The 27,167-nt window shown below is 40.4% G+C and overlaps 1 protein-coding gene across 2 annotated transcripts in view; it reads right to left on the bottom strand.

Annotated features, from left to right (window-relative positions):
* Positions 1 to 17,455, bottom strand: part of ZMAT3 (zinc finger matrin-type 3) — a 37,578-nt gene extending 20,123 nt beyond the window's left edge. The window contains exons 1-2 of one of the 2 annotated variants that reach the window (XM_070406771.1): positions 17,269 to 17,455; positions 12,918 to 13,244 (exon numbers count right to left, since the gene is read on the bottom strand). In XM_070406771.1, coding sequence (XP_070262872.1) covers positions 12,918 to 13,187 — 270 coding nt within the window. In that variant the 5' untranslated portion in view covers positions 13,188 to 13,244; positions 17,269 to 17,455. Of the gene's footprint in view, positions 1 to 12,917; positions 13,245 to 17,025; positions 17,096 to 17,268 lie in introns of those variants that run through there. The other variant, XM_070406772.1, reaches the window with a different exon arrangement.
* Positions 17,456 to 27,167: the final 9,712 nt, after the last annotated feature.

The following is a 27,167-nucleotide window of genomic DNA, read 5'->3' as shown; positions in this document are numbered from 1 at the left end:
TCTCCTTCCTTCTGCTCACTCTGGGCTTTTCTTGTTGCTCTCTTTCTAATTCTTTAAGTTGTACAGTTAGATGATTTATTACCATTTTTTGTTGTTGTCGTTTTTTGAGGTAGGCCTGTAGAGCTATGAATTTCCCTCTCAAGACCGCTTTCACTGTGTCCCATAGATTTTGGATTGTTGTGTTTTCATTGTCATTCGTTTCCAGGGTGTTTTTAATTTCTTCTTTGATCTCTTTGGTAACCCAATCATTGTTTAATAGCTTGCTATTCAGCTTCCAAGTTTTTGAATTTTTTTGGTTATTTTTGTTGTAGTTTATTTCTAATATTATGCCATTGTGATCTGAGAAGATGCTTGATATGATGTCAATCTTCTTGAATTTGGAGAGACTTTGTCTATGACCCAATATGTGGTCTATCTTTGAAAATGTCCCATGTGCACTTGAGAAGAACGAATACTCCGTGGCTTTGGGGTGAAATGTTTTGAAGATGTCAATTAAGTCCATCTGATCTAGTGAGTCATTTAGGATTGCTGTTTCTTTGCTGATTTTACAGATCCAGAGACAGAGAAGCATCGATCAGACCATCAAACCTCAGAGGAAAGGTAGGGGAGGGTGGGGGTTAGGGGGGAGAGATCAACCAAAGGACTTGTATGCATGCATATAAGCCTAACCAATGGACACAGACACCAGGGGGGTGAGGGTATGAGTGGGGGAAGGGGTGGGGGAAGCAACGGGGGGATAAGGACACATATGTAATACCTTAATCAATAAAGAGAGAGAAAAAAGATGGGTTGTCTTTAGCCTACTTTGCATGACAACAAGAGGAAGTCAGAAAAAACCCCACAGATGATGCAGAAGCTAAAGCATGGCTGCAAGAGCACAGTCCATAAAAAGACAGAAGATGAGGTGCACAGGACTAAGAGAGGTGCACAATACTGGGGTGCACAGTACTTAGATAGTATCAGTTATTTTATTTTCAAAGTAGTATCCACAGTACCATTCTAGCTGATACTGCATCCATAACATAATGATAATTTTAGCAACTACAAGTTGTTGAGCACTTATATGAATTACAGTGTTGTAAACAATTCATAAATATTCTCTTATTTAACCTTTGTGAAATCTCGATTAATTTGGTATAATTATTATTCCCATTTTACATATGAGGAAACTAAGCTCAGAGAGTTAAAAACTTGCCCAAGAGCTTCCAGATAGGTAGGCTGCCTAGATTTGCATCTCTCCACATATCTTCTATAAAGAATGACAAGAAAAACAAATAAACTACACACAAATCATGTCCTCCACATAAGTAGACACCACAGAATGTTCAGACTTCAAAATAACTGTAGGCAAAAAAGAAAAAACATCAAATCCAGTGAGCAATCACTGTGCTCCTTCCATAAGTCTCCACAGTAAGCAAGAACAGTCTGACAAAAACTGCAAGAAAGAGAGAAGAGGGGTCTAGCGGAACAAAATGGGTTTGTAACTACCACCAGAATAAGTAAGGCCCCTGAGTTTGTAGATACTAAAGCATGACCCAGGCATTGACCCAGGAAAGGAGCTTTGATGTACACATGATCTGAAGTGGCTTCATCCAAGTGGCTCTGGAGGAGAAAGGGGCAAAAAGGAAGGGCGTGGCAGACACCCTTTGGCTACTGGGAAGTAAGGGGGAAAAGAAACAAAACAGGAAAACCTAGCATCCTGCAAAACAAAAAGAACAAAACAAAAATCAGAGGACCTATAAACCCTCCCTTGAAAACACACACACACACACACACACACACACACACACACACATTAAGTTATTAAGGAACTGGATTTGCTGCAGTGACAGAAGAGATTTCCAATGAATTAAGGATCTCATAAGCTACTCAAAATCCACAAAATGAACACATGAAAACTAATCAAGTCTACATACAATCACTACAAAAAAAATCAACACATCTGAGCAAATGAAACCCACCCCCCCCACAAAAAAAACCCATAAAATAGAAGAAAACCATTAAGAAAATACTCCAAATTGAATTAAATATATTCAAACAAGAATTGGGGTATATTAAAAATCACTTTGGCCCTAACTGGTTTGGCTCAGTGGATAGAGCGTTGGCCTGCAGACTGAAGGGTCCCAGGTTTGATTCCGGTCAAGGGCATGTACCTTGGTTGTGGGCACATCCCCAGTAGGAGGTGTGCAGGAGACAGCTGATCGATGTTTCTCTCTCATCGATGTTTCTAACTCTATCCCTCTCCCTTCCTCTCTGTAAAAAACCAATAAAATATATATTTTCTTTAAAAAAATCACTTTACCAATGGACATGGACAACAGGGGTATGGGAGCATGAGTGTGTGAGGGGGGGAAGGGGGGAAGGTTGGGGGTTAATGGGGGGGATGAGGACACATTTGTAATACCTTAACTAATTTAAAAGAAAAAGAAAAAAATCACTTTGAATCAGATATTCAAAATGTACAAAGAAAAATGGGCAAAACATAGTGAAAATTAAAAGAAGGGTAATTAAACTCAGGAAGAAGAGTAAGATAATCATATCAAAAAATAAGGAATAAACACAAGCACCAGAGGAGAGTAAACATAGATGAAAATGTAATAACAGTCATAGAAGAAAAACAGAAAAGAATCAGAAATATAAAAATATCAAGAAAAAATTTAAAGGGTCAGAGAGGATATAAAAGACAAGTAAAGAAGGAATAATTTATGTAAAACTGGAGTCTCTGAAGAAGTAAAACAAAACAATCAAGCAGAACTAATATTTAAAAATATAACTGTCCAAATTTTCTAAAATTGTCCAAAACGTTTATCAGATATCTGGTTAGTAGGTTTGTTTTTCACAGGGATATTGATGTGAACTGAGGGAAGGAGAGAGAGAGGGAGGGCAGGACAGAGGAAGGGAGGGTGCCTTAGAGTGTTTTGTGGATAAACCCAGATTTCTCACTATCAAAGAAGGTAAACATTAAGAAAAGATGGAAACTTAGAATAGCATCAGTCAATAAATGCTAAAATCAATGAGTCAAAATATGATGAGAAATAAGACATCTGCATAGTCTAAAGTATCTCCCCATATGCACTTATTAAGCACAAGACAAAAAAATGGTAACTTTACAAAGGAGAACCCTGGCAGGCACCCCCTCACCCAGTGGTCAAAGTCAACAGCACCAGTGATACAAAATATACACATATGTCCCTCCTGATATGATGCATTGGGAAGGACACAATAAATATAACTTCTGTGGTATTTGGGGGGAAAACACACACACATAACCTAAATTTAATCATAAGAAAACTCAGAACATAAAAAGGAAAGAAAAACTAAACCTGTCCTGATTAAAGGAGATATAATAACTACATGCAAAATTTCATCCTGGTTTGGATCCCTGGAACCAGAAAAAGGACATCAGTAGGTAACTGGTGAAATGTAAATAGTCTGTAGATTACATAATATTGTTTTCAGTGTTAATTTCCTGATTTTGATAGCTGCATACTAACATGTGGGGAATCAGTATGAGGTGCCTGCAAGAATTTTTTGTACTATTTTTGGAACTAGTTTGTAAGTTAAAAGTTACTCAAACTAAAAAGTCAATAAAACAAAACTTGCCCAAAACCACAAGTAGATGGCAGAGCTGGGGACCATCTGGCTCCAGAGCCCATGCCATCATGCTCCACCTGACCCCAGGACAACTCAACTGTATTAAGGATTATCTCAGGCACCAGAACATTCTGTTCTCAATGTCTCTCACATACTAACTCATTATCGTCACCATCTTTTCATGAGGCATAGAGAAGTTAAGAGATATTTCCAATATTATACATCTAGTAAGTAGTAAGACTACAATCTAACCCCCAACCCCATGATTTCATGTTCATACCTAATATCCTATAAAACAGATGCTAGAAAATGTAACAATAAAAAATCAAGAGATTCTTTAATATTAAAGATATGATTGTCCAAAATTTTTAAAAATCAATACAGGGTTAGAATTCTAGAATACCTCTCAGAAAATTTAAAAAAAGAAATCAAGGAATGATAAAAGAGAGAAGAGATAAGCAATATAAAGAATCCACCCTGCTAGTCCAAGATAGGCCTAATAGAATTACCTGGAAAAAGAGAGAAAATATAGAGAAGAATATTATTGAAGAAACAGTATCAAAGGAAATTCCCCAGAGCTCAAGAGAAAGAGGAGTAGGCAAAGTGACAGGATCTACTAAGTCTAACCAGGACGAATGAAAGAAGATCCAGACCTAGACACATCTATCACTGTGAAATTCAAGGTAACAAGGATAAAAAGGAGAGACTAAAAACTCCCAGAAGAAAGAAAGAGAGAAAGAGAGAAAGAGAGAAAGAGAGAAAGAGAGAAAGAGAGAAAGAGAGAAAGAAAGAAAGAGAGAAAGAAAGAAAGAAAGAAAGAAAGAAAGAAAGAAAGAAAGAAAGAAAGAAAGAAACCAAAATTAAAGTAGGTCACCCACAAATTTGTCAAATATAAAGGCACAATGCAAACATTTCAGATATACAAGGGCTCAGAAAAATTTATTTCCCAAGTACTCCCTGACTTTATTTTTAAAGAAATGTGTTGTAATACATTTGTATTTATTCTTACTTCCTCTGTAATGTAAAGATGTACTCAAACAAAAAAAGATTTTAAAAAAACCACATACATGTATATTTAGAAAATAGTAGCCCAAGTGAGAGAGCAAGGAAGACAAGTCCAAAATTCAGAGCCATGGAGCAAATCAGAGGGCAACCAATTGAAAATGGAGCAAGTAGAAAGACTGATAATAAAAGGGCATTCCACACAATAGACAGTGTGATTGAGAGTTTGAAGGGGAAAATGAGGATATGGTAATGATACATTGTGTAAGAACAAAAAGGAAGAAAAGAGAAAGGCAATGACAAACTCTAGGAAATACAGAAAGCTACACAAGTCATAATCCAAATGTGAAACTAGTCCAAATAAAAACAGAAAATCAGTGGGTTTCATGACGACAAATGAAATGGATTGTAAGCAATAAAAAAAATATATCATAAAGCTAGTAAATGGTTTTTTAAAAAGACATAAGATTCAACTACTCTGTCTGTGGTCTAGCCACTCTCTGTCTCACTGCTTCACTAATAAACTCTCCTTCACATTAAACTCTTAAAAAGGCATAAGATTCTTCTCCCTATTTTTAAAAAAGTATCAGAAACGCAAGGAAAAAAAAAAGACTATTTCCAAGTTATAATCCACATAGGAAGTAAACCAAAATAGATTTTGAGCAACTGGTGCCATTCAAGAAAGGATTATCCATCTGAACATCTCTTTCGAGGAGCATGAAATTGACAAGAAAAAAAATTCTATGATGCCTTAATTTAAATTACAGCAGGTCAGTGGGTGGAAAGAAGAGAGGAAAGGCCAATCAGTTAATAGCTGTAGGCCAAAACCCACACAAGACGACTTACATTTCTGAGTGCATGTTGAAAATTAGAATTAACATCCTGGTGGCTATTTCCACAATTATTTAAAGAGGACAGCCAGGCACCACCAACCACTAGGTACCTCGGCTTCTTGCTTACATGTGAACTTTACAGACTTGCCTACCACCAACCCAAAAAGAGGAAACACTCTTCCTTATGGTCTACGTACTTATCCCAGAACTAGCCCCACTTCACCCTCTCCCATCCGCTTTATCTACAGCCAGTGTAAATTCAACTGACATTTTTCTTCCCCAAGTTCATTGTGTGAAACAGCCCCTTCAAACCCAGAATGGTGGTCACACTGTCTTCTCCATCTAGCCCTGCTACAAGTGGTGTAGACTGCTTACCCCTAGCACCTGGTCCTTTTTCTGGCTAGTGTGTGGCTCAAGCTGGACTGTGAACATTTTCATTTAACAGAATCATAACACTGGAAACACAGAGAAGGAAACGGCTTCATCTCCCTACTGATATTAATACAAAAGCTGAACGTGGATGTTCAACAGTTGGAATCAACCTACCAACAGAGCAAGAAAAATTTAATTTATCAAATAAAAATGTGATCAACCTTGACAGTGTCAAACTAACACTACAGTCAACCCAAGATGGGAGGTAGAAAGGAGACTAGGGAAGAAAAGGTAGGGGATGGGTGAGAAAGGGAAAGGACATGATTACAGCTTTTCATTAGAAGTGCTTTGATCTACAGGTGTTATTTTGAGTGAAATAAGAATTGTAAGGAGGCAAATTACCAGTGGCAAATGCTACAAAGAGGTCAAGTGAAAAAGAGCTAGATTTGGCTAGAAGGGGCCATTTCATTAGAATACTGGAATGGAAACCAGAGTGCAGTGGGCTGGGGAATGAAAGGGAAATGAAGACCCACAGAGGACAATTATACCCGGCAGAACTCTAAGGATGGGAGGGAAGAAGAGAGAGGAAGCTAACAAGAGACACTAAAAGGGAAGGGAAGGTTGCTGTTGCTATTTTATGTATATAGAAAAAAGCTTAAGCCTGCTTTTAATTTGATCGAGGTGGAAAAGTGATGACAGGTGATGAAATACAGAGTACAGGGCACATAATCACCCTTGTCTGGAAGAAAGGATAGCTATTATTTAGAAATAAGAAACGAGGTAGGGGTGGACTGGGGTGGCAGGCAGGAGGCTGGTGAGACCAGCTAACAGCATGGTCAGAGAGAGCTTCTGTCCCCGAATGAAGTGTATTTTGACCATCTCAGTCCTCTGCAAGTTCATTTCAAGAACAATCAGATAGGAGAAATTTTAAAACATAAAAACTAGGTGAGATTAAAGTTGCAGAGCATGCCACCTAAACCTGAGTGATCAACGTTAAAATGTATGTGCCAAAATCAGTACTTTAAATGTGGGGGTAACATCTAATTACACTCTCTGAATTATGAATTATGAGCACTACACTCAGCATCATAACACTAGAACTACTTCTTTAACTGTGTTCTTTCTTTCTAATTAACCTAAAACAATAGGTCATTTGGCTACCAAATATTACAAATAGAAGTCGATGTTTATGACAAATTTTAGAAATGTACTTTGAGTAACTAGTACTTTTTGAAATGAATATGCAAATTAGCAGAGAAATTGGCTGGCTTTCTTTTAAACTGCGGATGCCTTAGCAAAATTTACCCATGCTTTTTGCTTTCTTAAAATTTTTGTTAATGACCTTCCAGTCTAAAGTGGTTCTTTGTCTATGTATTTATGTTGCTGAAAGTGTTGTGTTACTCCATACCAGAGCTGCCTTAAGTAATCTGGAGCCTACAGATTTTAATATAATAAAGACATGTGTTTCCTCCAAAGGTTTTATTTTTAAATTAAGATATAACTAAAGCCATAATTTTGGGACTGCAAAAATAGGTAACCTTATTAAAAAGAAAAGGACAGCTAAGGGTATTTTGAAGCAGACTGACCGGTTTAAAAAGTTCTGGAAATAAAAAAAAAAAAAAAGAAATAAAAAAAATAAAAAATAAAAAGTTCTGGAAATAAAACTAAATCTGTGGTGAAGACAGACACACATGGGTACTGCTAAGGCAGCCCCAGCGGGGAACACCAGCATGCCAGGGAAAGATGGTGGTGAGCTTCAGGGGAAGTACTGATTGAGCAGTTTCCATTGTTCCTGGAACATGATACAATCCGGACTTTAGTGTAACACTGTTCAAACCAGGCTGCGGATTGTTTACAATACCCTGGGCAATTTGAAACTTTGTGATTTCAACAGTGGCATCAACTAACTAGAATGTTTTGGGTAATGTGATCACAGTGATTTAGCACATCCCAAATCACAGTGATGTATTCCTAGCGTATTAAACAGGCTACCACCACTGACCCCTTTCATCTCACACATAACTGAAATAATGAATTGCAGTCTTGGGACAACTCTATATTAAAAATTACAAAGAAGGTTTTTAAAGTGGAAATAAAACTTCACTTTCATCATCTCATCAACCCACCTTATTCTATTAGTCTACAACCATTGCCATTCTGCCTATTCCAGGTTCTGGTAAGCCTTACTCATTGGTCTTACTCTTGCCTTTAGTAGTCTTTTTTAATCACTGCCTGTTTATTTTTTCAGTTGATTTTCTTATTTTTAAGTTACAGTTGACATTTTATAATATTAGTTTCAGGTGTATAACACAGTGGTTAGACATTTATATACCTTACAAAGTGTTCCCCCAGGTAAGTCTTATACTCATCTGACACCATGTATAATTATTACAATATTATTATGTTCTCTATGCTGTACTTAACATCCCCCTATTTTGTAACGGCCAATTTGTACTTCTTAATCCCTTCACCTTTATCACGCAGCTCCCCAACCCAGCTTGTTCTCTGTATCTATGAGTTTGTTTTGTTTTGTTTGTTTGTTTTAGATTCCACATATAAGTGAACTCATACAGTACTTGTCTTTCTCTGTCTGACTTTATTTCCCTTGACCTTTACCTTCTAGGTCCATGTTGTCACAAATAATAAGACTTCATTCTTTTTCATGGCTAATATTCCATATACCACATCTTCTTTATCCATTTGTCTTTTGACCGGAACATTTAATCTATTTATATATAAAGAAATTATAGATAGGTATGTAGTTACTGCCATTTTATTGTTTTAATTGTTTTTTATTTTTCATTTTTATTGATTTTAGAGAGAGAGGAAGGGAGAGGGATAGAGAGATAGAAACATCGATGAGAGAGAAATATTGATTAGCTGCCTCATATATAACCCCTACTGAGGATTAAGCCTGCCACCCGGGCATGTGCCCTGACCAGGAATCGAATCAGGGACCTCTTGGTTCATAGGTCGATGCTCAACACTGAGCCACACCAGCCAGGCTGTTTTCATTGTTTCTGTGGTTCTTCGCTTTTCCTCTCTTATTATCTTACACTCTTCTTTTGTATGTTGATGGCTTTCAGTAGTATTGTGTTTGGATTCCTTGTATATCTCTTGTGGATGTTTGCTTTGTGGTTACCATGTGATTCATATGTACCATGCTATGCTTATAGCAGTCTATTTTAAGTTGATGGTTGTTAAATTCAAATACATTCCATAATCACTACCATTTTTACTTATTCCATATTTATGTTTTTGTCATTATTTTTACTTCTTTTGTGTATACTAGTATGCTTTGAGTATCCCTTAATTTACTGTTGTAATTACACATTATCTTCCTACATTTTTTACCTTTTAACCTTTGCACTAGCTTTAGTGTTGGTTGATCAAGTGCTTTTATTATGTGTGGGCCTTTGTTAGTGAGAATTCTTTTTTCTTTGTGATATTTTCTTATTCATATTTTTTTTCTGCTTCTTAAAAGAACTAGTCAGAAATGAAGAGTACAACAACTGAAATGAAGTATACATTAGATGGAATCAACAGCCGATTAGAAGGCGCAGAGGATCAAATCAGATATTTGGAAGGCAAGATAGCAGAAAACATCCAATAAGAAGAAAAGAAAAAAGAATCCAAAAAATGAAGATACTTTAAGTGACCTCTGGGACACCATCAAGTGTAACAACATTCAAATCAAAGGGGTACCAGGAGGAGAATAGAGACAACAAGAAATTGAAATCTTATTTTTAAAAATAATGACAGAAAACTTCCCTGATTTGGTAAAGGAAACAGACACAGAAGTCCAGGAAGCACAGAGTGTCCCAAACAAGAAACTCAAAGAGGTCCACACCAGGACACACTATAAATAAAATGTGAAAGCTTAAAGACAAAGAGAGAATCCTAAAGGCAGCAAAAAGAAAATACTCTTTGTAATACTTTAAGCAATAAAAAAAAAAGAAAAGCAGTTAGTTATCTACAAGGGAGCTCTCAGGAGACTGTCAACTGATTTCTCAGCAGCTACTTTACAGGACAGAAGGGATTGGCACAAAATATTCAAAGTGATGAAAAGCAAGGACCTACAACCAAAATTACTCTTCCCACCAAAACTATCATTTAGAATCAAAGCACAGATAAACAGCTTCCCAGACAAGAAAAAGCTGAAGGAGTTCATCACCACCAAACCAGTATTACAAGAAATGTTAAACGGGACCTTTAAGAATCACTGCCAGTTTGTCATGCCCTTTGTGTAGCCTTTGACGCATCTTTCCAGCTAACATTTCTATGCTTTCCTTCTATGTTGATTCACCCATGCTCTGTTTATTATTCTGATTCTCTTTGATCCACATTCTCTCGTCCTGAGCATTTCTGTCTTGTTGAAATCCAGATCTCACTTCTAAGATTAGCTTTCTTCTCTGCTCTCCTAATGAAATTGCTCTGTACTTTTATATATTAACTGCTTGCCTTGTCTCTCTAAAAAATATTTCCCTCTTTAAGAAATACCAATAGCATTGGTTTCTTTCAAATCTTTGCTTCTATGCTCTTAGAAACATGCTAGCATTACACCCAAACTTTTCATTTTCTATTAGATTCTACTTTCTTAAGACCCACTTGCTACTTCTTTACTCTATGTTAACTCTAGTTCTTGGCTGCTTAAATTGTCCCCTGTGATAGTCTGTCCTTTCTCTTCCAACTTTTCTACTTAATAATTCTGATTATTGAGAAATTTACCAAAATTATACTTCCTTTTTCTTATGTTTTCTAATTTATGTATTCACTGTATGACTGACAGAGCTGCAATTACATATAATCACTAATGTTGTCAACTAAAAAGTTCAGAGCACACTACACAAATATAGACTAAATTTTAAAAAATACTGATTAAATGCTGATTCTGTTTATCAACTTTAAACCTTATAATTCAATGACCCTGGTCAAACTGAACTCTCTCTATGCATAACCAGAAGCATCCATTACCGTCTATAGAGATACAAAATGATATTAGGAGGGGGGAAAAGGCAGGAGGTATAGGTATAATCCAGACACACAGGTTAAATTACACACTGTCCAAGAGTTTTCCCTCATAAAAGTGAACAAGTCTTCTTTAAAGACTTGGGTTTTGCTTCCAAGTTAATGATTTAGTAGGGACTTTTACAGCTAAAATTCAGAAGTTTAAAACCCAGGTTTGTAAGTCTTAGGCTATAAAACTGAACATTCCCCCAGAATGAATGAAGAGGAAAACTAACACTGAATTTTAGGTTTTAGATGGATCATCCTAACAGACTCCACTTGAATGATAAAACAGGCAAAGGAAGACCCTGTATCAAATCAAGGTGGTGGGAATTGGTACACAGAGGGAATGAGAGCGGGGATTGGGGCAAGTGGAAAAAATCCTATATAATAAAACCCTAATATGCAAATCGACCTAACGATGGAACGACCAGTCGCTATGATGCACATTGACCACCAGGAGGCAGATGCTCAACACAGGAGCTGCCCCCTAGTGGTCAGTGCGCTAGAAGCCAGGCTCACAGCTGGTGAGTGCAGCAGCGGTGGCGGGAGCCTCTCCTGCCTCCACGGCAATGCTAAGGACCCCTTGGCAGACATCCCTAGAGGGATCCCGGACTGCGAGAGGACGCAGGCAGGGCTGAGGGACCTCCCCCCATCCCGGTGCACGAATGTTGTGCACTGGGCCTCTATTATAATAATAAAACCAGAAGATGCCTTTATGAACCAATGATGACATGTGCCAAGATCTGAGAAATCTAATTAACTCAACACTCTGCACCTGAGGGAAAAACAAACCCAAACAAAAAGAACTCCAGGGAAGCAACATATTATACCAGAGAAAACAACACACCATCAAAATAGTGATGCAGTCACAAGGTGACACAATCATCAGTCTTTAGGATCAAAACAAAACGAAGGCTTACACACAGAGTAAAAAAACTTGAAGTTGGAAAAAGTTATAGTGGCACGATAGAAAAAAATGCCTGTGTAAGTCATCTTTCTACCAGATGGACTTATTACTGCAAATATTCATGGAGAGAACAAACAGTCAAACCAGTGATGACCCAGAAGACATCTTTCCATTCAGTGGCATTTGGCCTCAATTGCCTCAGGTCTCTTTTCTCCAAAAAAGGAAATTGTATTATTTTAAACAGGTAACAATCTAGAATAGAAAGAGATATTGTAACCTGTCTTTCTAGCCTAAATTTAATTTTTTATTTGTCCTTTAAACTGTCTTTTCCACTAGCTATGCTACACGGAGGTGAAAGCTTTAAGTCTTAGAAATGATTATCAGTTCACACTGACAGGCTAAAGGAAATCAGAGTATGCTTCTTATAAATGAAGGGTGAGGCTCAATACTCAAACGTCATTTTATCCTCACTACAGACGATACCTGTGTTGTCCTCAGCAGGGATAGGATTTATAAGAAGAGTCAGGGGTTAAAAGGGAAAAGCATACGATTCATAGAGATAAGCTTGAACCAGTGCAAATTGTACTAGCTGGAAGGGAGTATTTATAAGACGAATTCTTCCAAGCAATTTTGACACCAAATTGAGTTTGGTACATCATGTAACACCGTGGTCGGCAAACCGCGGCTCGCGAGCCACATGCGGCTCTTTGGCCCCTTGAGTGTGGCTCTTCCACAAAATACCATGTGCGGGCGCGCACGTACAGTGCGATTGAAACTTCGTGGCCCATGCGCAGAAGTCGGTATTTTGTGGAAGAGCCGGTATTTTGTGGAAGAGCCACACTCAAGGGGCCAAAGAGCTGCATGTGCCTTGCGAGCCGTGGTTTGCCGAGCCGCAGTTTGCCGACCACTGATAACAAATACTTGTTCTCCCTGGGATCACAGGTTTGTTCACCAGCAGAGACGGCATGGTGCACATTTGCTTACAACAGGTAAGCTATCAAACACCACACCGCTACGTATAGGAGGCTAAGGCCCCATTTTATGAGAAAACTATGCTTTCTTTCAAAGTAGGAACGTTATACTTTCAGTCAAACAAGCTAATACTTAGTTGTTCACTACGCCACCCTGATTAACTCTGAAGTGGGCACAGCCCTCAAATGCTCGCCCACTGAACGCCAGATTTTCTTTTCTTCCCTTACCTGATAATGAGCCTGGGCTTGCTGCGCTGAGTTCAAGGTGACATTGCAGAGTTTGCAGTAAAGGGGCTTACACAGATCCTCCAGGGTAGGGTCTTGCTCCCCTGCCTTTGGTAACTCTTCTTCCCCTGCCAGCGGTAAGGACGCCTCCTGCACAAAAGGCCTCTGAGGTGGATGCTGCAAGGTCCCTGTAGACCTGGCGGCCACTGACATAGGAGGAGAGGATGAGGGCCGCTTAGGCAGAGGCAGCCCGGCGTGTTGCAAGAGGATCATTGGGTAGAAAAGCCTTGGGCATCATCCAATGCGCGCGGAGAAGTTACGTCTTCAAACCTGAAGCAAAAGCAAAAGCATACTCACTTAAAAACGTGACATCAGCACTATGACACGTAAATGACCACACCACCTGACCCCTTCCTCTACTTCTCTAACCCTTCTCCGGGACTTGGCCTCATCTAGCAGACTTCCCTTCTGTTAACCCCCACTGACACAATGCTCTTCCACTGAAAACAGGTTGATAGATTTGGCTTGGCTTTGCTTGGCACAGCTCCAACTGCGGTCCCTCTGGCCCTTGAACATTAATAGCACTGCATCCATGACTAATTAAATCTAAAAATCACATGGCTGATATGGACATCAAAGGTCACTTAGTCCAGACCCCTTCCCTCAGGCACACTCACAGTTAAACACTCTTGATAATCATGCATGGACAAAATTCCACCAGCTAAGAACCTGAGCAAAAGTCTACTTTCCATCCAAACTAGTCTTTCATCCAAATTACATATAAAAAAAATTATGAAATAAAGAGTTCTTAACACATCTCTAGAACTAGCTAAAATATCAAGGAACTCTAGGAATAACTCGGAGTTACCATGTGACAAAAATAAATAAAAGTGTACCGTCTGGGGGGAAAAGTGTACCTTCTGATCAACTACTAATACTTGAAGAGTTGAGCCAATGATTCCTCGCAGCAGAGGTAGCAGACAGCCTGTAGGGCATGCAGCCACAGATATGCTCTGCTTGGAATATACACTGTTTTGTTTTGCTTTCATTTTTTAAATTGAATTAGTCATCAACAAATCAAGATTCTAATGGCTTCTCTCTCTTATTTTTCTTTTTCTTTTTTTTCTTTTTTTTTGAGAGGAATGGAGAGGGAGAGAGAAACATTGATGTGAGAGAGGAACATTGGTGGATTGCCACCCAACGGCTCCCAATGAGGATTAAACCCACAACCTGGGTGTGTGCCCTGCCCCCAATGAGGATTAAACCCACAACCTGGGTGTGTGCCCTGCCCCCAATGAGGATTAAACCCACAACCTGGGTGTGTGCCCTGACTGGGAATCCAACCCGCCACCCTACGGTGCACAAGATGACGCTCCAATCAACTGTGAGCCACGCTGGCTAGGGCAGTGGCTTCTCTTGACAAAAGAACAATTTGGCAACACTTGGCACATGGTCCTACCTGGGCAACAATAGCTACTTAGTGCTGAAAGTGCAGTGTCCCTGGCAGCCACGCCTGCCTCCTCCAGGCCACCTCAGGCCCCACTCAGCCTGCTGCCTGTACTCATGTTACTTGCCTGCTTCTGTAGGCCCTTGAATTTAGGACCTCACTTCATATAGCCTTAGACTACATTCATGAGTCCCCTCTGAGAATATTTTCTCTCCCTCTATAGGTAAATTACCTGCACAAAATAATGCATCAAGTAAAGGTGCAATGAAGTAATGGATCACACTACCACAGCCCCAATATAATTCCAGTTCCCCAGTCTTTCCGTTTTCTTTTCCCCTTCTTATTAAATGACTGATAGTCTCTATTCTGTTTCCCTCAGTAAAGGCTCAATATGTTCCAACCCCTTTTCCATTTTATCCATGATTTCTCTTGCCTCCTACCCAGATGGCACCTTCTAATCCTGAGTATCTCAAAATAAACTACAGTATACACTTTGAGTTTCCATGATTCTAACCCAAATTAAAACTCTCTATTTCAAAATTCACTATTCCTTCCACTATCTCATTATTATTAAAAATCTCCTTTCTTGGTCAATAGAATATGGCTAATTTAAACTGCTGAAATTTGCCAGCTGCAACAGAAATGTGTACATTTTATGACAATGACAGATCTACGAAAATTAACTAAGTTTCGAAAAGTTAAAAAGTCTCCATTAGCATATTTAATAAGTATGGACACGTGGAAACTGCAATCAAGTAACAACCTTTTACTAAAGTCAGGGTCTTGGAGCAGCAAAGAATATCAATGCAATGGGGAAAGAATGTATTTAGGAGCGAAGTACATAAATTATTAGTCATAGTATTTAACAATATTTCTCATTAATCATAACATTTAAAAAAACAATGTTATTTTATTCTTAAGCAGAAATATGCTGTCCATATCTCTGGGAACATAAAGAAAGGCAACACAGCCCTGGCTGGTTTTGTTCAGTGGATACAGTGTCAGCCCACAGCCTGAAGGGTCCCGGGTTCGATTCTGGTCAAGGGCATGTACCTTGGCTGCAAACTCAATCCCCAGCCCCTGCCTGGGTGCCTGCAGGAGGCAATCAATCGATGTCTTTCTCACATCGGTGTTTCTCTCAGTCTCTCCCCCTCCCTCCCATTCTCTCTAAAAATAATCAATGGAAAAATATCCCCGGGTAAGGATTACCAAAAAAAAAGAAAAGCAATATAGATTTAGAACACTTAAAAAGTCAGGTTCTCCAGAATCATATTATTCCTCTTAATTAAATCAAGGAAAGGCATTCAGAAAGCAAAGATAAGATATATGGGCACTTTTAAAAGGAAAACTAAAGAGACAAAGACCTCTTTTTCAAAAAGGTTAACTACCTAATTATAATTCATGATATTAAAAGACTACACATACTATGTGTACAGAGACACAGTAATACCAAATTGCCACAAACAAGTTGCCAGTTCAGAAGAGAAATGGTGAAGGAGGGTGTCAAAACATCTGGATAAAGGAAATCGGCAAAATAAACGGAAAAGCAAATGCTATAAATTGTTTAGACATGCCTGGACTAGTTTTATGGAAATCTGGGCACAAGTCTCCCCTAGTTGCCTACAGATTTCCATCAAAGGCCCTTCTCAAAGCACAGAAGTACAAGAGACCTGTTTCCAGAGCTGATAAAATCTCCCGAATTAAATGCTCACCAAGTATACTAGCAGACTTACCCATTATCCATTTTATCTTTATAAGGTTTAAAGAATAGCTATTATTTAACCAAAATAATTTCTTGTAATAGTCAACAATCAAAATGATGTCAACTTCCAAACAGAATGCATGACAATTACATCAAGTGTTACTACATTGGCAAATGGAAATTAGCATAAAGTATAAATCTAAAAGAAATACAATCAAGCCTTCGGTGAAAGCATGAATGGTGGGTTATAGAGAGACCAAAGCAATGTGACTCAGATCCATTAACCTATTGCATGCGATTAAAAGAAACCAACTTGATGGCTGATGTAAATAAAATATTCCTCAGATCATAAAAGCCATTCAATGTGACGCTTAAGGTGGCATAAACGAAGGATTTATGGTAGTTAATGTCCCGGTTTGGAAGGGGGTATAGGGACAATAAAGAAAATCAAAGCTTCCCAGTGGACCCAGTTTACAGAAGGGGAATGAATGATCATATAATAGTTCTCATGACTGGACTGGGGCCTACTCTTCACAGACTGTTTCCAAGCTAACCACTTATTGTTTGGAGAAAGCTGCGGAGGCAAGACCACAGTATAAAGGAACAGGTTCCTGGCACCTCCGGAAACTAGGAAAGTCTCTAATTGGGAATTCTGGATACGAGGGAAAGACGGTGAGCATTCTTTGGAGGTCAGCAGAACGCAGCCAGGGCTGGGAGAGAAACAGAAAAATAATCAGCGGAGGCAAGGTACATCCTATTAGGAAGCCTCCAAAGAACGCAAGAACCTGGGGGAGAAGAGGCCTTGGTGGACTGGCGGACGTTCGCCAGTCTCAGCAGTGACGGTGCCTCATCCTAGGGCCCCGTTGGCATATTTGAGTCAAAGCTACTGATGCCTCAGCATCGCCCACATAGACTTTCCATCCCCACCGTGCATGCAGGCACCCGAGCGCGCACACACGCACCTCGATCCCTTAAGGATGCCATCACGAAAGATGGAATCCCGGTCTCCCACGAGGCGGGGGCCGGCGCGAGAGCCAGGCGGCTGCACGCCCCGCTCGTCCAAACAGAGCACGTGAGAGGCTCCAAAACAACCCGATCAATAAACGCAGCGCACGCCTCTCCCGCGGAGGGCAGGTGGAGAGCCCGCAGCCCCCAGGACCCCGAGTCCCCCGGCTCCCGGGGTCGCCCGGATCGCCCGCACTCACCGGAACCGCGGGACGCGCCGGGAGTCTGGGCGCCGCGTCCGCCCCGGTCGCCCGCCGCCGTCTCCCCTGCGCGCCCGGCGGGCCAGGCGCAACCCCGCCTCCCGCGGCGCAACTTTCCCAGCTGGCCCCGCCGAGCCCTCTCCGCAGCTGAGGGCTGACTCAAAAGTCAGTCCAACCGGACCCACAGGGAAACAGCTGCAGGAAGTGACTGCGGAACCGGGAGGCGGCGGAGGAGGAGACTGAAGGCGCCGGCCCGGCGTCGCCACTGCGCATGTGCCTGGCGGAGCACGGCGGCGGCGGCGGCGGCGGCGGCGGCGGCGGCGGCGGCGGCGGCGGCGGCGGCTCCAGACACCAAGACGCGCGGGGGTGAGAGGTGGACGGGTGCACCCGGGAGCCCTGGGCGGCGATGGGGGACCCAGGCGGGAGTCAGAAGGAGCATGCCCCACCGTCGGTCTCAGCGAACAGGTCCTGAGAGATGCTCATCATAGACCCTGGAAAGTTGGTTCAGACCAGAAGCCCCGGGCACAGCTTTTGCACCGTTCATCTACTGTCATTGAGATGCTAAGCGCTTTCATCCCAGCTGCGCCCTCAGTCTGGGGGCTGCGGGCTAAAGCTGCCAAAGGTCCAGGACCCTTTAAACTACAACAACAGAACCTTTAAACTGCACTTCTCCCCAGGATGGAGGAGGAGGAGCGTGGCTGCGGACTCAGTGGTCCCAATCACACAAGAGCACACAAATGCGCGCGCGCGCGCGCGCGCGCACACACACACACACACACACACTTGCTCTATCCCCTACACTTGCATGGGCAAGAAATAGGAAGACTTTCTCCTGAACCCTGGAGCCTAGTCTGCAAGACAGGAAAAACCAGTAAGAGATTGGCCAACGCTAGAATGTCACATGTTCTCATAGTCAACTTTGACGCCTTCAGGATTGATACCGAGAGATAAGCTGAGGAAATTCTAGCTCTAAAATTCGAATAAATTGTCCCATACGAAGATTTGCTGGGGGGGGGGGGGGGAGGTTATTGTGGTAAAATGTAATTCACCATTATCATTTTAAGTGTATAGTTCAGTGTCAGTATGTTTACTTGGTTGGGTGCTTCTTTTTTAATCGTTAGTAAAAATGTCAAGGAGATCTAAGTATAGCAAGAAAGACCCTAGTAATAGGCAAACTACTGCAGGAAGTGAAGGCTGTTTCTTTGGCTGCAACACCCCATCCTGTACGACCACCCACAAACCAGACTGACTTTTCCAGAAATGACTCCATAAACACAGTGAGTGTTTAGCAACCATACACACCCAGCTAGTGTCCACAGACCATTTGGGGAGATTAATCCATTGTGCCTAGATAAAAAACAAAATTTTTCTCAACTGATTGTCCAACTGTTTATATATACAGACTTTATGTATCAAAATTAAAAATGGCCACATTGTTTTTTTTAAAAAAAATAAATGCAGCTCAGCTGGCGTGGCTCAGTGGTTGAGAGCCAACCTATGAACCAGGAGGTCATGGTGCGATTTCCAGGGGGGGACATGCCCAGGTTGCTGGCTCAATCCCCAGTGGGGCGTGTGGGAGGCAACTGATCAATGATTCTCTCTCATCATTGATGTTTCTATCTCTCCCTCTCCATTCCACTCTAAAATCAATGAAAATATATATTTTTTAAAATAAAAATAAATAAATGCTGTTGAAATCTACTCTCCCACCCTTTTTCTGTCTTTAGCCACTTCACAGTCCACACCCTGTAACTAGGACCACAAATGGGCTTGCCTTTCCAACCTGACCTCCCGTCAGTCCCTTAGACATTGAACAGAACAGTCACATTTACTTATGGGGCTGCATCCATGCCAGTCACTTACCTGCCTTTGTGAGTTAGATCCATCTGCAGCAAAAGGCTCTCCCCTCCCCATCCATGCATTTTCAAATCCCATCTATGTTCCTGGAGGATGACTCACCTGCCCTATAAGCTCCTGCGCTATAGGAAGGATACATGTCTGGGAGTTTTCAAATTTTATCTTTCATTGTTTTATGCCATTTTGTATGTTAGTATAAAAATCTGAAATATTAACTGAGCCACCCCACCCGATAGCTCTGCATGCACACACATACACATTTCCATGTCCTCTACCCCTAGTCTTTTCCTCCTCCCAGAGAGCTAGGGCATGTCCTCCCCTGCCTCAGGGAGAAAGAAGAATGCAGTTCTCAAAGGTTTGTGTAGTAGACATACGAAGCTCATGGCAGTGACAGCAGTTCGTAAGTCAGACATTTCGGTTTGGGGTAGCTGACTTCATGAGTTTAGCTCAAGAGCTGAAAGAAAAAAGCAATTAGACCACAAACAATGTATTCGTTCATTTTGCTGTAAAAGCAAACAACTCTAAAATCTCAATGGCTTATGACCATGAAGGTTTATTTCTTGCTTGGATCTCATGCTATGGGGCAGCTCATGGGTCTTCTTATTCCAGGTCCAAGACTGAAGAAGCAGACGCTATATGTGACTTGACAATTCTCGTGGCAGATAGGAAGAGCCAGAGAACTGTGGGAAATGTGAGGACTGCAAGCTGCTTCTCCAATGTGTCCTGGCATGCCCACTCAAATCCCATTCACCAAAGCCTTTCATATGTCAAACCCCAAGTCAATGGAGAACTCTACTGCCTCTGTCGTCAAATCACATGGCAGTGAGCTTGGATTATAATGTTTCTTAGAGGGTGGTGATGGTAGTGGTGGGGTTAATTGTAAAACAATAATGTAATCTGCCACAAACAGAGGGGAACCAATTTTCTCACTCTAGAGGTATTAGCATGTATCCCCAAGAAGAGCCTTGTACCTCCCCCATCTCCAGTCCCTGGGATTAGCTTCTTTTGAAAGAACCTATGGAGATAGAAATTTTAGAACCCCATATGTGTTTTAAGATCTGAAGACAGAGTCCAGCTAATGAGGCTCAGTGGTTGAGCATTGACCCATGCACCAAGAGGTCAAGGTTTGATTCTTGATCAGGGCACATGCCCAGGTTTCGGGCTCCATCCTCAGTAGGGGATGTACAGAAGGCAACTGATTGATGTTTCTCTCTCATCAATGTTTCTATCTCTCTCTCTCTCTCCTTGCCTCTCTAAAAATCAATAAAAATAAAAGATCTGAAGACAGAGATCTAAGCTCTATCCCTAGGGTGACTAGGGAATCAGAAAAGCAACCAAGGTCCTAAGGTTTCTCTCTAATAAGCTAACAGAGAATAGAATCTATATATATAAAAGCCTAAGTAACCATTACGACCAGACGACCAGACAACCAGCCGGTAGCTATGACACACACTGACCACCAGGGGAGCAGATGCTAAACGCAGGAGCTGCCCCCTGGTGGTCAGTGCGCTTTCACAGCCAACCTCCCACAGCTGGCCAACCTCCCATGGTCCCTTCCCCCTGCTGGCCGGCCAACCTTGACTGGCCCCCATCGCCAGCCAGGCCAAGGGACCCCACCCATGCATGAATTCGTGCACCAGGCCTCTAGTGTTTACATAAAATATTTGGGCATGAAGAGCCAGAGAAATATGCCCAAACCTGTCCAAGATTTAGTATTTATAGCATTAAAGACCATTCAAAGGGGCTGAGAGAGGACTATAGAGAGTTGAAAGGCCTTAGACATCAGAATAAGGAAGGACAGAGCTGAGTACATAGGTCAGTGATCCAAACACAATGGAAAATTGAATGTTAACTTCCAAGGCCAAAGCCAAGGGTGTTTGCATCTGAGAACTGGATATCTCCCCTGCACCTGCCTCCCCACCTCACCTACCCTAACCCCACCCTAAAGGATTTAGAAGATACCCTCTGAAGAACAGGGGGAGTTGTGATAAAGTGACTATATTTAAACCAGAATTGATTTGGGGACAGGAGAGATTTGTGGGTAACAGAAGTGCATGTGGAATTGGCTAAATTAAATTTTCTGTCCTTAGGAAAAATAGGATCTCCACATTCAGACTTATTTCAGTTATTTTCAAAAATATTTTATGACTTGATATGGCATACATTACTAGTATATTTGTACCATCATGTTTGATCAAAAAAACAGATGAATGAATAAATGAATGAATGAGGTATTTCTGTTTCCTCCCCCTTTATAGTGGGGATTATAGTGCCTGACAGTTGTACTTCATGGAAATGTTGTCTCTTTGGTATAACTATTATGTGGGAAACTGTGAATTTATCAGGAGGAAATTCTCATGTTAAAACAAACAAATTATTTTTTATTCTGCTAGATCCCATACTGAGAAAATCAACATTTTGTATTAGATTATTTATTTACTAAGATGATAGTTCTAACACATTTTTGGTGGCATGCTTGAGCCTTTGGGTAATCTGGGCCAGACATCTTTATGCTGTCCCCAACATCAGATAAAAAAGGAAGTACTCATCCATCTCCATAGACTGATACAATTTGCCAGGTCAGATCCCCTCTGGAATGTAAATTTCCATCATCCTTTGAGACACTATATTCTTTACTCTTATACACAGGCCATGACACATTACATCTTCCAGATCTACTTTCTTTAAATAATCATTGTAGCGTGTCTGGAAAGAAAATACTATAAAAATTTAATACTGTAAATTGTCTCTCTCTCTCTCTCTGCTCTTCAAACAATCCTTCTTTTACAATCAAAGCAATACAATACAACAAAAATCTCAAATTAAGCAAAATAACCTCTCAGGCATTTTAGTAACATTCTAACACTTTTTAACTTAAAAATAAAACATAGAGGAATAGTAGAAAGAGTGGCATGATTTTCCTGAGTCCCCTGATTTAAAAAAGTAGACAAAGTTACTAGCAAAACCAAAAGTCTATAGACAGCTACTCCAATGAAGTACCCACCACACTCCAAGCTATAATTGATGATAAAAATAATCCATCAAGAGCTACAAGAGTTGTGTAGCATCAGCAAGAAAAAGCAGAGGGAAACACAACAGGGCTTCGGACAGACTGAGAAATACCCAACTAGCTGGCAGGGACTCAGTGGAAGGCTCGGTGGACCAATTTGAGAACAGAAGCAGAAACCGAGAGGAGCTTTGCACATTCCAGGAACAGATGCATGCATGCGTATGTGGTGAGTTCTGAAGGGACTGGAACAGTTAATGGCCCATAAACACTCGGAACTAACAATCCTAACTCCATCCCCCAAAATAGAGTCTACATGCTATGACTTAGAGAAGTAAGAAAGAGAAGATCAAGAATAGAAGAGAGCAAGGAGCCAGGAGATCTCAGAAAGTAAGCCAGCTCTTGGTGAGCACTACATGAGAACAAGACAAGAGCGAACTCTAGAGTCTGAAGTTTGAAGTTTGAAAGGTGTTCTAAACCACCCATCCTCCAGCTTCTAATCAAACCTGTAGATTGAAAGAAAAATGGAGGCAGAGAAACATGTTAAACTACACTTCGGGGATGCACTCAACAAAATCCAGGCTAGAGGACAAATTACCTCATTTCTCCAACAATTAAATTACACAGCAAAAGTGGGCAGGGGGTGAAGGGGGAGTTTTTTTAAGTCTTTAATATGCAGATTGACATTTCTCTCCAGGAGGAAGAAATCTCTGCAGAACAAGGAGTATCCAGGGCTGGATACTCCAGCTCAACCCGTCAGGTAGACAGAGAGCAAATCCTCCCTTTCTCCACAATTTTGTTCTCTTCAGTTCTCAACGGGTTGGATGAGGTTCACCCACACTGGGGAAGGCAATCTGCTTTACTCTGCCAATAATCAAATGCAATTCTCTTCTAGAAACACCCTCACAGACACCTGAAATAATGTCTAACCAGATATGTGAGCTTCTTGTGATCCAGCCAAGTTGACACATAAAATAAACAATCACACCATGTAAAATAATGAATACTGTTTTAAGCTGCTAAATTTTGGGTAATCTGTTATGCAAAGATAACTAATATAAGCCTCCCCTTTTAAACTAGATAGGTGATAGATAGATAGATAGATAGATAGATAGATAGATAGATGATAGATAACTTGGATAAAAATAAAAATCTATATCTCCTTACTCTTTTTTTTTTTTAGTTTTTGCCTCTTCTTTGCTGTTTATACTTCCTGATTAACTTTAGAATCACACTGTCAAATTCCCCAAGAAAAACTCCCATTGGGATTTTAATTTGAATTGCATCAAACCTATAAGCTAATTTACAGAGAAGTTAAAGTTGTACAATGTTCTCTTTTCAGCCACTCTACAATGATTCAAGACTTTTATGTTCTCCACTGAGATTTCATGATTATATTCATCATAGGTACAATATTTGATATATTATTAAAATAGGTAAATTATGCTTTAGTGAGTGAAAATTATTTTCTTTTAAATAATTATTGCTGCTATATAGAAAAATTGTCCTAGTCTTATATTCAAGCATTTAAAATAACTTTACTATCTGCTTGAACTATTACTAAAATGTACTCTTCCTTGTGGGCTGATTTATCAACACACAAGAGGGAAATGAATATGTTTAAGATGATGGCAATCATATATTCCTTTTCTGTAACCTGCAATTGTCAGATTATCCAATTTACTTCTTAATAGCTGCAAACAATGGAAATAATTAGCTATTTCCCTGAAAACTCCATATTCCTTTCCTGACCTAAAATCCTTTTCCCTCTCACAATCTACACAACTTTTCTCCCAATTCTAAAAGATACTGAAGTTTTGTTGTTGTTGTTTTAATAGTATGTCTCCCTCATGCAGACCAGTTAGCTTCCAACTGTTTCTTTGCCATTGGCATCACTAACATGAATTCCATTTTCACACCCACTATAACAAAGAAAGCCAACCCGTTCTTCTTCCTGACCCTTCCCCCTTGCAGTCACTATTCTATATGGGAGAAATACCTATTCGTTATGCATCTATATGTTCTTCTCTGCACCATTTTGAGTATGTGTTCATCAGTGTTATCCAATAATGGGAAGAATGATACATTTATTTAATGTTGGAAAGGAAGTATACTCACTTGTAATAAGAGCCTACTGTGTCAAACATTGCACCAGTAGCTTTCGTACCCTATCCTCTATAATAAAAGCTTAATATGCTAGGTGTCTGACCATTTGACTATTTGACCAGTTGCTATGATCACACTGACCACCAGGGGGCAGATGCTCTGACCTGTAGGTTAGCTTGCTGCTGGGGTCCGGCCGATCAGGACTGGGCAAGACAGGCTGGACATGCCCTGGAGCCCTCCCACGGTCCCTCCCCGGCCCGATCATGCACCAGTGGGGTCCCACCGCCTGGCCTGTGCCCTCTTGCAATCTGGGGCCACTCAGGAAATGTCCACAGGCCAGGCCAAGGGACCCCACCAGTGCACGAATTCATGCACCGGGCCTCTAGTCTTATATAATCCTCACAACAACTCCAATGAGGTATATTAATGTATCCATTTTACAGATGAAAAAAATAATTATGAAACATTAGATTATAGTTTAAAGTTATTCAGTTTAGGTCTCTCTGACCCCACGGCCTAGGTTTCCCCTCGGTCAGACTCTGTGTGCACAGATCACCTGGGCATCTCGCTAAAATGCAGATACTGTCTGAAATCAGGGCTGAGATGCTGCACTTCCAACAAGTCCCCAGAAGACGTCAGAACTGCTAGTCTCTATGCCACTTTAAGTAACAAAGCAGATCACAGGATATTTAAGACACGTGACTTGTCAAAAGGAATACAGACTTTGGAATTTGATCACCTGAATTCAAATTTGAATGCAGATACTTACTAGCTTTCTAACCCAGCATGGATTCTTTCTGAACCTCGGTTCTGTAGTCTGAAATATGGAGAAAATAAGACCAGCTTAATATAATTGTTAGGATAAAAAAGAATACATGTCTAGTACCTGACACATGTTAGAGGCTCAGTATTGATTGGCCTTTCCTTGGGAACTTAGAATATTGCTCTAAACCTTATAGTTGTTCAATATGTATATTTCTTTGGTGGCAATAACAGAAAGACAACTAAAAGTGATTTGGACAGAAGGCATGGAAGCATCTTAGTGATTGCCTAGTCGTCCAACTTTGGGAAAGGCAGCTGGGCTCCTAAAACCAAGAACTTAGATGCTACCCACAATCCTCTCTCTCTCTCTCTCTCTCTCTCTCTCTCTCTCTCTCTCTCTCTCTCTCCTAGAGCAAATGGACTTCATTCTGTTTCACTGCAGTCTTGTTTCTCACAAGTAGTGAGACTTGGGTGCCAATAGTCTCCAAGCTTTGCAAGTTAAGATTTCCACCATCACCAAAGACTGAATCTCAGGCTCTATCTTTCTGTACCAATTTTTAAAATCCTTGAGACACAATTTACTTGGACAATAGCAGCCAGATGTCCTCCCCTGGATCTATTACAGTGATGGCGAACCTTTTGAGCTCGGTATGTCAGCATTTTGAAAAACCCTAACTTAACTCTGGTGCCGTGTCACATATAGAAATTTTTTGATATTTGCAACCATAGTAAAACAAAGATTTATATTTTTGATATTTATTTTATATATTTAAATGCCATTTAACAAAGAAAAATCAACCAAAAAAATGAGTTCGCGTGTCACCTCTGACACGCGTGTCATAGGTTCGCCATCACTGATCTATTACCTTTGGTCAGAGAGGAAGGGACTCAGAGAAGGGGGTATTGCTGTGAAGGACTAGGTACTTCAGTGGGTCATTTGGTGACTACTACAATGTAAGGGAAGAACTGGGCCAGGAGTCAAGAAACCTAGATAGTTGTCCTGATTGTAGCATTCATTTCCTAAGTGACTGTGGATAAGTAACTTAATATCTTTGGCCATCACCTTCATCTACATAATAAGATTAGATGATTTCTGAGGTCATATCCAAATATAAAATATTATGAACCTATAAATATATGATTAAAGTGTAGAATATCTTCAAGTTTAATTAACTTAGTTTTTTTAAAAAATTCATCAACTGGAATCATCTTCTATTAGTACTTTCCAAGCTATTGAAGATTGGACTCTTCCAGGGTTAGTGCTCTTTAACATCAGTTAGTGTGGCTTGCCAGTTGCATTTGAAAGGAAAGTGCCCTTCGAGTTGATGAAACTATTTGTGATTTGTTGTAATCTCTCCCTGGACTTTACTGTCATTTTTTTTTTCTTTTTAACAATTCAACCCTCCCTCTGTTTAACAAAACATGGGCTTGGAAAACAACAACCACACATAATAACAAATATCGTTGGTTGCCAATTTTCAGCTGCAAAGGTATAAATAGAAAAAGTCCTGCTGACTAGCTTCCAAGAGGTGGCTGTTACTTTAGGGGAATCTATTGCCTTATTCATGGGTTCATTCATTTGACCAATATCAACTGGAGTCTGGTATGTTTCAGACACTGGTCAAAGTGTTGGGGGTACAGTAGAGAAAAGACAAACTATATCTCTGAGTTCTGGGTGCTTGTGTCCTAAGTAAAAAATAAATAAATAATAAATAAATGTCTAATAAAGACATGGATAAAATACAAAAATTCTGGCATGCCCAATCTCTCCCTCCCTCTACCATTAGCCATGGTAATTCAGGCATTTCAACTTCGTTGGTCATGGGCCATTGACTTCTTCAAGCTTCTAAAAGTCACACTAACAATGAGTTTGGGTCCTTGTCAGAATGTGACATCTCAGATCCCAAGAGAATAATCCAAAGTCCATCATTTCTTTCTTATCAAGTCTTAAATTTTAGCCACTTTGATCAAGAGCCTTTCCTGCCATGAGCACAGACAATAGTGCAATGAAGGCCTGGGGGTGGGGAGTATAGGGTGAATGGGGAAGAAGGGGAGAGGGAGTCAATGGGGGAAAGAGGGGACATCTGTAATACTTTCAATAATAAAGATAATTTAAATTTTAAAAAAAGAACCTTCCCTGTCTCCTGCTAGTACATGCAGCTTCTTT

Source organism: Myotis yumanensis, unplaced genomic scaffold (assembly GCF_028538775.1).
Source record: "Myotis yumanensis isolate MYYU_CA2020_CCGP unplaced genomic scaffold, mMyoYum1.0.hap1 SCAF_2, whole genome shotgun sequence".
NCBI classification, from domain to species: domain Eukaryota; kingdom Metazoa; phylum Chordata; class Mammalia; order Chiroptera; family Vespertilionidae; genus Myotis; species Myotis yumanensis.
Note: the sequence above shows the minus strand (reverse complement) of the source record. Positions and strands in the feature narration are given on the sequence as shown.